Source organism: Phocoena phocoena, chromosome 3, assembly GCF_963924675.1.
Source record: "Phocoena phocoena chromosome 3, mPhoPho1.1, whole genome shotgun sequence".
Taxonomy (NCBI): Eukaryota; Metazoa; Chordata; class Mammalia; order Artiodactyla; family Phocoenidae; genus Phocoena; species Phocoena phocoena.
The window spans coordinates 163568934-163582891 of record NC_089221.1 but is presented as its reverse complement, the minus strand read 5'-3'; the positions used below and the strand labels follow the sequence as shown (position 1 = coordinate 163582891).

Below are 13958 nucleotides of genomic sequence, written 5' to 3'. Positions count from 1 at the left end.
TGTCCTGGCTATTATAAATAGAGCTGCAGTGAACATTTTGGTACATGACTCTTTTTGAATTACGGTTTTCTCAGGGTATATGTCCAGCAGTGGGATTGCTGGGTCTTATGGTAGTTCTATTTTTAGTTTTTTAAGGAACCTCCATACTGTTCTCCATAGTGGCTGTATCAATTTACATTGCCACCAGCAATGCAAGAGTGTTCCCTTTTCTCCACACCCTCTCCAGCATTTATTGTTTGTAGATATTTTGATGATGGCCATTCTGACTGGTGTGAGATGATATCTCATTGTAGTTTTGATTTGCATTTCTCTAATGATTAATGATGTTGAGCATTCTTTGATGTGTTTGTTGGCAATCTGTATATCTTCTTTGGAGAAATGTCTGTTTAGGTCTTCTGCCCATTTTTGGATTTTTGCTTTTGGGTTGTTTGCTTTTTGTTATTGAGCTGCATGAACTGCTTGTAAATTTTGGAGATTAATCCTTTGTCAGTTGCTTCATTTGCAAATATTTTCTCCCATTCTGAGGGTTGTCTTTTGGTCTTGTTTATGGTTTGCTTTGCTGTGCAAAAGCTTTAAAGTTTCATTAGGTCACATTTGTTTATTTTTGTTTTTATTTCCATTTCTCTAGGAGGCGGGTCAAAAAGGATCTTGCTGTGATTAATGTCATAGAATGTTCTGCCCATGTTTTCCACTAAGAGTTTGATAGTGTCTGGCCTTACATTTAGGTCTTTAATCCATTTTGAGTTTACTTTTGTGTATGGTGTTAGGGAGTGTTCTAATTTCATTCTTTTACATGTACCTGTCCAGTTTTCCCAGCACCACTTACTGAAGAGGCTGTCTTTTCTCCACTGTATATTTTTGCCTCCTTTATCAAAGATAAGGTGACCATATGTGCGTGGGTTTATCTCTGGGTTTCTATCCTATTCCATTGATCTATATTTCTGTTTTTGTGCCAGTACCATACTGTCTTGATTACTGTAGCTTTGTAGTATGGACTGAACTCAGGGAGCCTGATTCCTCCAGCTCCATTTTTCATTCTCAAGATTGCTTTGTCTATTCGGGGTCTTTTGTGTTTCCATACAAATTGTGAAATTATTTGCTCTAGCGCTGTGAAAAATGCCAGTGGTAGTTTGATAGGGTTTGCATTGAATATGTAGATTGCTTTGGGTAGTAGAGTCATTTTCACAATGTTGATTCTTCCAATCCAAGAACATGGTATATCTTTCCATCTATTTGTATCATCTTTAATTTCTTTCATCAGTGTCTTTTAATTTTCTGCATACAGGTCTTTTATCTCCTTAGGTAGGTTTATTCCTAGATATTTTATTCTTTTTGTTGCAGTGGTAAATGGGAGTGTTTTCTTAATTTCACTTTCAGATTTTTCATCATTAGTTGTATAGGAATGCCAGGGATTTCTGTGCATTAATTTTGTATCCTGCTACTCTACCAAATTCATTGATTAGCTCTAGTAGTTTTCTGGTAGCATCTTTAGGATTCTCTATGTATAGTATCATGTCATCTGCAAACAGTGACAGCTTTACTTCTTCTTTTCTGATTTGTATTCTTTTTATTTCTTTTTCTTCTCTGATTGCTGTGGCTAAAACTTCCAAAACTATGTTTAATAATAGTGGTGAGAGTGGGCAACCTTGTCTTGTTCCTGATCTTAGTGGATATGGTTTCAGTTTTTCACCATTGAGGATTATGTTGGCTGTGTGTTTGTCATATATGGCCTTTATTATATTGAGGAAAGTTCCCTCTGTGCCTACTTTCTGCAGGGTTTTTATCATAAATGGATTTTGACTTTTGTCGAAAGCTTTCTCTGCATCTATTGAGATGATCATATGGTTTTTCTCTTTCAGTTTGTTAATATGGTGTATCACGTTGATTGATATGCATATATTGAAGAATCCTTGCATTCCTGGAATAAACCCCACTTGATCATGTTGTATGATCCTTTTAATGTGCTGTTGGATTCTGTTTGCTAGTATTTTGTTGAGGATTTTTGCATCTGTGTTCATCAGTGATATTGGCCTGCAGTTTTCTTTGTGACATCTTTGTCTGGTTTTGGTATCAGGATGATGGTGGCCTTGTAGAATGAGTTTGGAAGTGTTCCTCCCTCTGCTATATTTTGGAAGAGTTTGAGAAGGATAGGTGTTAGCTCTTCTCTAAATGTTTGATAGAATTTGCCTGTGAAGCTATCTGGTCCTAGGCTTTTGTTTGTTGGAAGATTTTTAATCACAGGTTCAATTTCAGTCGTTGTGATTGGTCTGTTCGTATTTTCTATTTCTTCCTGGTTCAGTCTCGGCAGGTTGTGCATTTCTAAGAATTTGTCCATTTCTTGCAGGTTGTCCATTTTATTGGCGTAGAGTTGCTTGTAGTAATCTCTCATGATCCTTTGTATTTCTGCAGTGTCAGTTGTTACTTCTCCTTTTTCATTTCTAATTCTATTGATTTGAGTCTTCTCCCTTTTTTTCTTGATGAGTCTGGCTAATGGTTTATCAATTTTGTTTATCCTTTCAAAGAACCAGCTTTTAGTTTTATTGATCTTCGCTATCGTTTCCTTCATTTCTTTTTCATTTATTTCTGATCTGATTTTTATGATTTCTTTCCTACTGCTAACTTTGGGGTTTTTTTGTTCTTCTTTCTCTAATTGCTTTAGGTGCAAGGTTAGGTTGTTTATTCGAGATGTTTCCTGTTTCTTAAGGTAGGATTGTATTGCTATGTATTGCTATAAACTTCCCTCTTAGAACTGCTGTTGCTGCATCCCATAGGTTTTCGGCCGTCGTGTCTCCATTGTCATTTGTTTCTAGGTATTTTTTGATTTCCTCTTTGATTTCTTCAGTGATCACTTGGTTATTAGGTAGTGTATTGTTTAGCTTCCATGTGTTTGTATTTTTTTTTACAGATCTTTTCCTGTAATTTATATCTACTCTCATAGTGTTGTGGTTGGAAAAGATACTTTATACGATTTCAGTTTTCTTAAATTTACCAAGGCTTGACTTGTGACCCAAGATATGATCTATCCTGGAGAATGTTCCATGAGCACTTGAGAAAAATGTGTATTCTGTTGTTTTTGGATGGCATGTCCTATAAACATCAATTAAGTCCATCTTGTTTAATGTATCATTTAAAGCTTGTTTTCTTATTTATTTTCATTTTGGATGATCTGTCCATTGGTGAAAGTGGGGTGTTAAAGTCCCCTAATATGATTGTGTTACTGTCAGTTTCCCCTTTTGTGGCTGTTAGTATTTGCCTTATGTATTGAGGTGCTCCTATGTTGGGTGCATAAATATTTACAATTGTTATATCTTCTTCTTGGATCAGTCCCTTGATCATTATGTAATGTCCTTCTTTGTCTCTTCTAATAGTCTTTATTTTAAAGTCTATTTTGTCTGATATGAGAATTGCTACTCCAGCTTTCTTTTGATTTCCATTTGCATGGAATATCTTTTTCCATCCCCTCACTTTCAGTGTGTATGTGTCTATAGGTCTGAAGTGGGTCTCTTGTAGACAGCATATACATGGGTCTTGTTTTTGTATCCATTCAGCCAGTCTGTGAGTTTTGGTGGGAGCATTTAATCCATTTACATTTTTTACAAGGTAATTATTGATATGTATGTTCCTATTCCCATTTTTCTTAATTGTTTTGGGTTTTTTATTGTAGGTCTTTTCCTTCTCTTGTGTTTCTTGCCTAGAGAAGTTCCTTTAGCAGTTGTTGTAAAGCTGGTTTGGTGGTGCTGAACTCTTTCAGCTTTTGCTTGTCTGTAAAGGTTTTAATTTCTCCATCAGATCTGAATGAGATCCTTGCTGGGTAGAGTAATCTTGGTTGTAGGTTTTTCTCCTTCATCACCTTAAATATGTCCTGCCAGTCCCTTCTGGCTTGCAGAGTTTCTGCTGGAAGATCAGCTGTTAACCTTATGGGGATTCCCTTGTGTGTTATTTGTGTTGTTTTTCCCTTGCTGCTTTTAATATATTTTCTTTGTATTTAATTTTTGATAGTTCGGTTAATATGTGTCTTGGCGTGTTTCTCCTTGGATTTATCCTGTATGGGACTCTCTGTGCTTCCTGGACTTGATGAACTATTTCCTTTCCCATATTAGGGAAGTTTTCAACTTTAATCTCTTCAAATATTTTCTCAGTCCCTTTCTTTTTCTCTTCTTCTTCTGGAACTCCTACAATTCGAATGTTGGTGCGTTTAATGTTGTCCCAGAGGTCTCTGAGACTGTCCTCAGTTTTTTTTCATTCTTTTTTCTTTATTCTGCTCTGCAGTAATTTCCACTATTTTATCTTCCAGGTCACTTATCCGTTCTTCTGCCTCAGTTATTCTGCTATTGATCCCTTCTAGAGTTTTTTTTTTTGTGTGTGTGTGTGTGTTACGCGGGCCTCTCACTGTTGTGGCCTCTCCCGCTGCAGATCACAGGCTCTGGACGTGCAGGCCCAGCGGCCATGGCCCATGGACCCAGCTGCTCTGGGGCATGTGGGATCTTCCTGGACCGGGGCACGAACCCGTGTCCCCTGCATTGGCAGGCGGATTCCCAACCACTGCGCCACCAGGGAAGTGCCCTTCTAGAGTATTTTTAATTTCATTTATTGTGTTGTTCATCGTTGCTTGTTTCCTCTTTAGTTCTTGTAGGTCTTTGTTAAATGTTTCTTGCATTTTGTCTATTCTATTTCCAAGATTTTGGATCATCTTTACCATCATTATTCTGAATTCTTTTTCAGGTAGACTGCGTATTTCCTCTTCATTTGTTAGGTCTGGTGGGTTTTTTATCTTGCTCCTTTATCTGCTTTCTGTTTTTCTGTCGTCTTATTTTGCTTATCTTACTGTGTTTGTGGTCTTCTTTTTGCAGGCTGCAGGTTCTTAGTTCCTGTTGTTTTTGGTGTCTGCCCCTAGTGGCTAAGGTTGGTTCAGTGGGTTGTGTAGGCTTTCTGGTGGAGGGTAGTAGTGCCTTTTTTCTGGTGGATGAGGCTGGATCTTGTGTTTCTGGTGGGCAGGTCCACATCTGGTGGTGTGCTTTGGGGTGTCTGTGGCCTTATTACGATTTTAGGCAGCCTCTCTGCTAATGGGTTGGGTTGTTTTCCTGTCTTGCTAGTTGTTTGGCATAGGGTGTCCAGCACTGTAGCTTGCTGGTCGTTGAGTGAAGCTGGGTTTGGTGTTGAGATGGAGATCTCTGGGAGATTTTTGTCGTTTGAAATTATGTGGAGCTGGGAGGTCTCTTGTGGACCAGTGTCCTGAAGTTGGCTCTCCCACATCAGAGGCACAGCAGTGACTCCTGGCTGCAGCACCAAGAGCCTTTCATCCACACGGCAAAGCACCTGAAGGATACCAAGAAATAGGTGAAGCTCAGAGGGTCCCTGCTTGTACAAAGCACTGGTTTGGGGTAGACTCCAGGTGTCCTCTGGTGGGTGTCTCTCATATCCTGTAGACTGCAAAGTAGGGAGTCAACCACGGGGGGAGCATCCAGAAAAGTAAGGCTCTGTGGTATAAGAAAAAAACGCCCTGGACGAGCGCTCCTCCTCAGACACTGGGGCACAGACCGGGAGCGCTTGACTCCGGCAGACATAACCACATGCAGGCACTGTGGTGCTTTCTCCGTTGGTCCAGAAGAAAAAAAAATCTCTCGACCTCAGGGAAGAATGGCCACTGAGCATGGCGGTGGGTTGCGCCCCATGACATGATTTCTGTCACTGCTTGTTCTGCCCTGTCAGCTCACAGCCACCTGGCGTTGCTGCAGAGAAATTTTCGAGTGGGACAGACCTGGATTTCTATAGATGCTTCCCACTCAGCAGACATAGTAGGTTTCAGGTGGGACTTAGAACTAGAAATACCCTCAAGATGGCCCTGGAAGACATGATACCGATGCCCAGGAAACAGTATGTTCCCAGGCAGAGCCCACTTGGGGAGAACTGTGGGGTAAACCTTTGTTTTAGACCCCTGCCTTCCCAGAGATCTGCCTGAAGAATCTTACTTAAAGTCAGTGGGAGCCCTCTCACTTCTCTCCAGTTGTGTGTATAGGCAGTGGGCAGGTGCAGCCCTAGAGGGCATTTCCTAATTAAGATGGGATTGCAAGAAAGGCTTGTTGGGCACTAAGTCCTTCCTCTCCAGGTCTTCAATTCTTCATACTATTGTTAAGCATATTTATGAGTTTTCACAAATTTATACTAATACTACCTCCAAAAGATGGAGAATACTGTTACCCCCAAAGAACACCCCTCTGGTGCCCATTTGTACTAACTCTGTCCACCTTTAATCACTGATCTATTTTAGGTCCCTATATGTTTGCCTCTGCCTTTTCCAGAATGCAATATCAGTAGAACACCATGTCGTCACGTGAGCCCTGTTTGTAAACTTTGATTCCATTTGTAAAAGTGCACAATTGTGCACTGTTCTCCTGGGCATAAAAATTTTGACAGTGCCTAGTATGGCTGGTGGCACACATTAGGCCTTTAAGCTGAGATTCCATTATTATGAGCTCTGAGTTTGCTAAGACCCTGTTCTCCCTGTGTCTGACTTTCATTTGTAACACAGGAGGCCAAAAAAGACTGTGCTTCCACTTCAGGCAGCACAGGTTGGATGTGTGGTCGGGGAACCAAGATCCCACATGCTGCAAGGTGTGGCAAAAAAAAAAAAAAAAAAAAAAGATGGGAGGAATACTTGGGGAAGGGGCGGAGCAACTGAGAAAAATAATTATGAAATCACATCTATACCATGCATAGAAGACATAAGTTAGTACTGAAAACATGTAGGAAGTTTAGACTTCTTTTGCTCTTTAATGAAACACAAAGCTGGTAATCCCTCCCCCTCTTTTTTTAAAAAATAAATTTATTTTTTAAATTTTTACTTATTTTTGGTTGCATTGGGTCTTTGTTGCTGCATGCGGGCTTTTTCTCTAGTTGCAGTGAGCAGGAGCTACTCTTCGTTGCAGTGAGCGGGGCTTCTCATTGCGGTGGCTTCTCGTTGCGGAGCATGGGCTCTAGAGCGCAGGCTCAGTAGTTGTGGCACACGGGCTTAGTTGCTCTGCGGCATGTGGGATCTTCCCTGAGCAGGGCTTGAACCCGTGTCCCCTGAGTTGGCAGGTGGATTCTTAACCACTGCACCACCAGGGAAGCCCCCCCTCCCTTTTCATAACATGTGCTGGAGGTCTAAAACTATAGGAATAACACCTATGAACAGCAAAATGGGCTTTGTAACTCTGTGGACCATTGAAACAAAAAGCTTCCAGTTCTCTTCTTATAAAAGGCATTAAAAACTTTCAATTTTGAGGATGTCAGACGTACCTCCTTTCCCACTAACTTGGGATATTACTGAAGAGGATAGCCCTCTGTCTGCAGCTCACTTCACTTATTCCTTGGATGACTGCCCCCTAAACATCCGTAGCTCTTTTTAGTGTTTCATGTTGGACTTGCACAGATATCACTCACAGGAAAACCCATGACTGGCTACAAGTGTGCAGATGACCAGAACCCTTCCTCAAACTTGGAGGACCAGAAAGGCTTCATGGAGTCACTCCTTCTGTGTAGCAGCAAAATTATAATGGAAATATAAAAGGCAATTTATTTTTTTACAATTTTTGGCCGTGCCCAATGTCATGTGGGATCTTAGTTCCCTGACCAGGGATTGAACCTGCATCCCCTGCATTGGAAGCTCAGAGTCTTAACCAGTGGACTGCCAGGGAAGTCCCTAAAAGGCAATTTAAATCTTTTCAAATGATGTTAAATACAAACATAAACACCAAAACTACTCATGGCCCAAAGTAATGGGAATGGGGAGTCTCGAGTCTTGGATAATCCATGTCCAAACTCATGATTACTATTACATGCAATTAAACTTTCAACTGTGGCAAAGATGAAGATGAACCATGTCTACATCTTTATGGGAAACCATTATGGTTGATCCCAGGAATGCAGGGATGTCTGTATTGCTCCCCACTTCTTGTATCTGCACCCAAGCAGTTCCTCAAATAGTGTTTAAGACGCAAGATTGTGTAAATAAAAAGTGATCAGTGATGACATCCTCACTCATGAGGCCCTGACCTGCCACAGACACACAATTCCAGTCTCCCTATTACCTCATAGCATTGTTTACTTTCTTCAAAGCTCTTATTTCCATCTTATAAACCCAGATTGTGCTATTTGTTAATCACCTCTTCCCACAAAAATGTAAGAGCCAGGACTTGAAGAACTTGTTTCACACCTATATATCCAGAGTGTGTAGTGCCCTATTTATGCTAAATTGTGTATGATTTGAGTCTACAGTGCCTAGTAGAAGAGGGATGCTGAAAAATTAGCATCAAGAGTAGCTTCTGAGCAAGAAAGCCTTGCTTGGAATAGTAACCCTGTCTTTGTCCCTTGCCAGGTTTGTGTTCTTGACAATTTACCTAAACTCAAAGCCTCAGTTGATTGGAAAAGGAGGTACTACCTAACACAAGTCCAAATCCTGTAAGACCTTTTGGACAGTCTCTTACTGATATGACCCATTATCATTTATGGTTTGTGTTCATCCTTATTATGATTCGTTATGCCCCTCTATTTGTTGTTGTTGTTTTTACATTGCTTTTTCTGATCCATTTTTCAAAAAAATTTTTTATTGGAGTATAGTTATGTACAATGTTGTGTTAGTTTTAGGTGTACAGCAAAGTGAGTTAGTTATACATACATTTACTCTTTAGATTCTTTTCCCATATAGGCCATTACAGAGTATTGAGTAGAGTTCCCTGTGCTATACAGTAGGTTCTCATTAGTTATCTATTTTATATACAGTAGTGTGTATATGTCAACCCCAGTCACCCAATTTATCCCTCCCCCACGCCCCTCTATTTGAATACAAGTGTGAACCTGGCAGTTTTTGGCAAGAAGGCAGTAACAAAACCATGATTTAAGTTTTTAATTAAGAACAAATGAGAAATCCATTTCATGACAAAAATTCTAACTATGAAAAAAAAATTTGCCTGAGGAAGAATATACATGGTAATACTGAATCAAAATGTATGATGATTACCTTGAAAAAAACCACAAAGTTGATCTAAAAATCCACAATTGCAATGGGATGTTTCAATACATCCTATTAGGAAATGGAAAAGATAATATTTGTTAGTATACAAGTTTTTTTGAAAGAGAAGCATTTGACAAAAAACCATTGTTTTCAATCACATACAATCAGCCATAACTGAAAATGTACTGAGGAATTATGTTCAATTGTGAGTGATTGGAAATATCCATAATCTATCCTATAAGAGGAAGGTGCTAATTCTCACATGGAAGGATTGGGCCACTGCACAGAAGTCACTGCACAGTGCAGTAGAGGAACTCACTACAGGACCACGTGCTTTCTTCTGACTGCACCACTGTAGCTGCTATAGTGGAATCAGGAACACACAATCCCTAGCAATATCAACAGAACAATGTGTTTACTACACAAATTAGACCTTATACAAATACAATATAGAGAAGAGGTGAGTCAGTGCTTCACAAAACGTTCTCAATCACAGCAGTCTAAATTTGTTGCCTGGTGGACACATGAGGACTTGCAGGAAAATCCAAACTGTGAGGGATCTTTGCTGTGGAACTTGTGGAGGCATCTGTGGAAACCAACAGGTCTGAGAAAATGGAAGTCATGTAGCTGGTGGTAATGAGGCTACTTTGGACTGGCAGGGCAAAGAATCAGGAAAATGGGCTAGAACCAGGTATATGTGAAACTCCTGTGTGGCTCAAGAACTAAGGCCTTCTTCACTTTGCCTTCCAAGTGTCATGCAAGGGAGGCTAGTGGTGAATTCTAACATGGAACCATGAAAAGAACAGGTTCTAGAAAATGTAGGTCACAACATATTACCCATGTTAACATAACACATTTCAGGAGAGCATCTCCAATTCTACATTTTCGTGTCCTGTAACAGGTCTCTTTTCTTTTTGCAAATATAAAGACTTATTGGTCCATTAACATACAAGGTTATTACAAAAATGAATCAGAGCTTAAATGTTAATAACATTTTAAATATAAACATCACATTTCTAGCTACTTTTTAATCTCACAGACTTGCAATGTGAGAGCAGTAACCACATCAGTTATGTTCACTGTTGTATTTACGGCACAGGCACATAGTAGGTGCTCAATATGAATGAAGGGATGGTAATACCACTAGTTGACTTCAGTGATATAATTATTCTAATTGCATTATGGGTAAAGAGACTAACTGGTGATATCAGAATAATGTAGGAGAATTTTTAATGCATTGGTGGGGGAAAAAAATGTTGCTTCAGTGCAAAGGTATTGTAGCTATGAATTTAAAATAATTGCACTTGCAAACAATGTAAGGTTGCTTTGTTTAAGTATGCAGTTGATGTCAACATGGGTGTCTTAAAGTCTCTTACCCAAATCACAGTCAGATGGAATGACAAAGAGTAAAGAGAAAATGACAGAGTAAAGAGAGAAAGATGTAAATACTAAGTCAAATGAGATTATACTCTGTGTTAAACTTCACATAATTACAAATTTATGCCAACTATTTATTAGCAAGGAAATGGAAGAAGGCTCTTCTGACAAAAGAAAAGTTTTCCTAATAAAAGAGGCATATTTACAATGGGTAAAAAATATCCAGTACCTGCCACATGAAGCCAATAGGAAAATCCCAAAAACTACCACCAGAGTGTCATTAGTCCATGCCCCCTTTACTTACAGAACAACTTAAAAATTATATATTTTTGGCGCATTATATAATATTGGCACATTACAATTATATTCCAGTTCACTCATGGATCCAACAGATTTCAAAATGGAAAGACAAAAATTCTATAAGCTAATTTAAGGAAAAATACTACCTACTAAGCTTATATACTATTGCTTAAAGAGTACTTACAGAATTGTTTCAACTCAGTGTTGTGTTCATTTGCAAAATTAACAAGTAGAATCCATAATTAGAGATTGAGTTTCAGAATAAGCCACTGATAAAGATATATTTTTTAACTTTTAAAACATTTATTTCACGTTACGAATTTTTTGGAGCATTATGTGACTTAATCTACATCAGGCTTTCCCATATTATTTACATGTTATATAGCATTTCTCTCCAGTAGAGTTTTCATATGACTTTGAATGTATTGGGTTGGCCAGAAAGTTCATTCTTCTGTAAGATGTTATGGAAAATCCCGAATGAACTCTTTGGCCAGCCCAGTATTTGTTAAGATAGGAAACTCTTGTATTTATCACTTATATCCAGTGTGCATTCTCATGACATGTTTATGTAAGGATGTGGGCCAATTGAAGGCTTTCCCACAATGCTTACATTCAAGAAGTTTCTCTCCAGTGTGAATTCTTTCATGGCTTCTGTATGAACTGGGTCGACTAAAGGCTTTCCCACAGTCTTTACACTTATACGGTTTCTCACCAGTGTGCATTCTCATGTGACCTCGAAAGGTTGTGCGGTAAATGAAGGCTTTCCCACATTCCTTGCATTCATAGGGTTTCTCTCCAGTATGAGTTCTTTCATGTACTTGAACATAACTGGAACAACTGAAGGCTTTACCACATATTTTACATTCATAGGGTTTCTCTCCTGTGTGAGTTCTTTCATGTATTCGAAATGAACTGGGACAATTAAATGCTTTCCCACATTCCTTACATTTATAAGGTCCATCTCCAGTGTGCGTCATCATGTGTCTTCGAAAGCTTGTGAGAGAAACAAATGCTTTCCCACATTTCTCACATTTATAGGGTTTCTCTCCAGTGTGAGTTCTTTCATGTATTTGCAAACCTAAAGGAGAACTGAAGGTTTTCCCACATTGCTTACATTCGTAGGGTTTCTCTGCAGTGTGAGTCCGTTCATGTCTTCGAAATGAAGTGGGACAACTGAGGGCTTTACCACACTGCTTACATATATAGGGTTTTTCACCAGTGTGAGTTCTCACATGGACTTGAAAAGTGGTGAGCCAATGGAAGGCTTTTCCACATTCCTTACATTGATAAGGTTTCTCTCCAGTGTGAGTTCTTTCATGTGTTCGAAAGGAACTGGAACAACTGAAGGCTCTACCACACTGTTTACATTCATAGGGTTTTTCTCCAGTGTGAGATCTTTCATGTATTCTATATGAACTGGGACAATTGAATGCTTTTCCACATTCTTTACATTTATAAGGTCCAACTCCAGTATGTGTTATCATGTGTCTTTGAAAGCTTCCAAGAGAAATGAAGGCTTTCCCACATTCCTTACAGTCATAAGGTTTCTCTCCTGTATGAGTTCTCTCGTGTTTTCGAAGAGAACTGGGACAACTGAAGGCTTTACTACACTTTTTACATTCATAGGGTTTTTCTCCAGTATGAGTCCTTTCATGACTTCGAAAGGAACTTGGACAACTGAGGGCTTTACCGCATTGCTTACATTCATAGGGTTTCTCCCCTGTGTGAGTTCTTTCATGTGTTTGAAAGGTTTGATGATATCGAAAGGCTTTCCCACATTGTTTACATTGATAGGGTTTTTCTCCAGTGTGAGTCCGTTCATGTTTTCGAACAGATTGGCGATATCTAAATGATTTCCCACATTCCTTACATTTATAGGATTTCTCTATACTATGATTACTTTCATGTTTCTGAAAAGGCTGGAGATAACTGAAGGCTTTTCCACATACCTTACATTTATAAGGCTTCTTTCCACATTCCTGGTACCTGGATGGTTTGGGTGCAGTGTGAGATCTAACGTGCCTATTAAAGGATGAACGACTCATGAGGACTTTTCCACACACACTGCACTCCCATGGTTTTACTGCAGTAGAATTCTTGTTCAGATTAAGATTTGGAATAAGGCTGATATTTTCGCCACACTGACTACCTTCTTCACTTTCACAGCATCTCCGTAATGTACGGCTTCTGTTAAAAAAAATTAGAAGCACACTGTTAATGATTTCTTTGTTAATGATTTTACAGTAAATATTAGTATTACATTTTTATCATTTATGAGGGAAGTGTTAGGTTTTTCTGCACCATGTAAATTGTTTGAAAGTGAATATACTGAATGCTCTACAAGAAAGCTCAACCACTGCTATTTTCATAGTGATATTCATATATGCAGTCTCTGAATATGTTTTAAAGTAAACTATTTGGGAAACAACATCCATGACACACTTAAGAAAACATTTTTTTGGTAAAAATTTTCTGAGAATAAATAAATTTGAAGCTGGGCCCTTTTGTGTCTACTTGTTTCTAAATTTCATGACATAAGAAGAGTCTCTTGTGGGACACTGCTTTAAACTGTGAGTGCAACTCACCTCAGATTTATTCCCTGGTTTTTGTACTGATCTTCAGTGTTACGGTCTTCCCATTTTTCCCCTGAAATGCAGAACCAAAAAGATCAGTAAATTATAGGAAAATTATTATTTCACAGGTCTATGAGGACCTCAAACTATGATTTACTTACAAAGTATTCCCTTTCCCCATTCCACATCTTAGAACAACATTGATGGGCAGGAAACACTTGTTCTCTAATTGATTAAGTGAAAGAATGTCATCATCCTTACCTATTGAGGCCAGGTTCCTCAAGGTTTCCCGCATCACATCTCTGTAGAGTTTCTTCTGTGAAGGCCCCAGCAGAGCCCACTCCTCCAAGGTAAAGTTCACAGCCACATCCTCAAAGGCCACTGGGTCCTAAAACATCACAAATATGTGTACAGGAAGATGGGTGAGATGGACAGTAGTGGGAATCTGTAGTCCATTCACAAGTTCACATATGATGCTGTTAGTTAAATATTTATTCTGTGACTTGATCATCAAAATCCTTATTCTCTATATGACCACTTCCTCATATTTAACAGCATCATGTACACATGGAAATCATTTTTACTATGATCACTTAAGTCTTATCATTCTCTAACAGTAGGATCCAGAGCATGCTGGAGAAATGTGAACTCCAAATGAAAGAAATATTTCCAGATCATCAACTCCTCGTAAGAAAAATCCATCTCCTTTAATACCC

At 39.0% G+C, this 13958-nt stretch overlaps 1 protein-coding gene across 1 annotated transcript; it reads right to left on the bottom strand.

The window, feature by feature from the left end:
* Nucleotides 1-11449: 11449 nt before the first annotated feature.
* On the bottom strand, nt 11450-13639 carry LOC136120501 (zinc finger protein 709-like). The gene is given in 5 exon segments (XM_065873918.1): nt 11450-11497; nt 11500-11787; nt 11872-12856; nt 13255-13315; nt 13504-13639. Coding segments are annotated over 5 exon segments (1518 nt in total).
* Between the last annotated feature and the right edge of the window lie 319 nt (nt 13640-13958).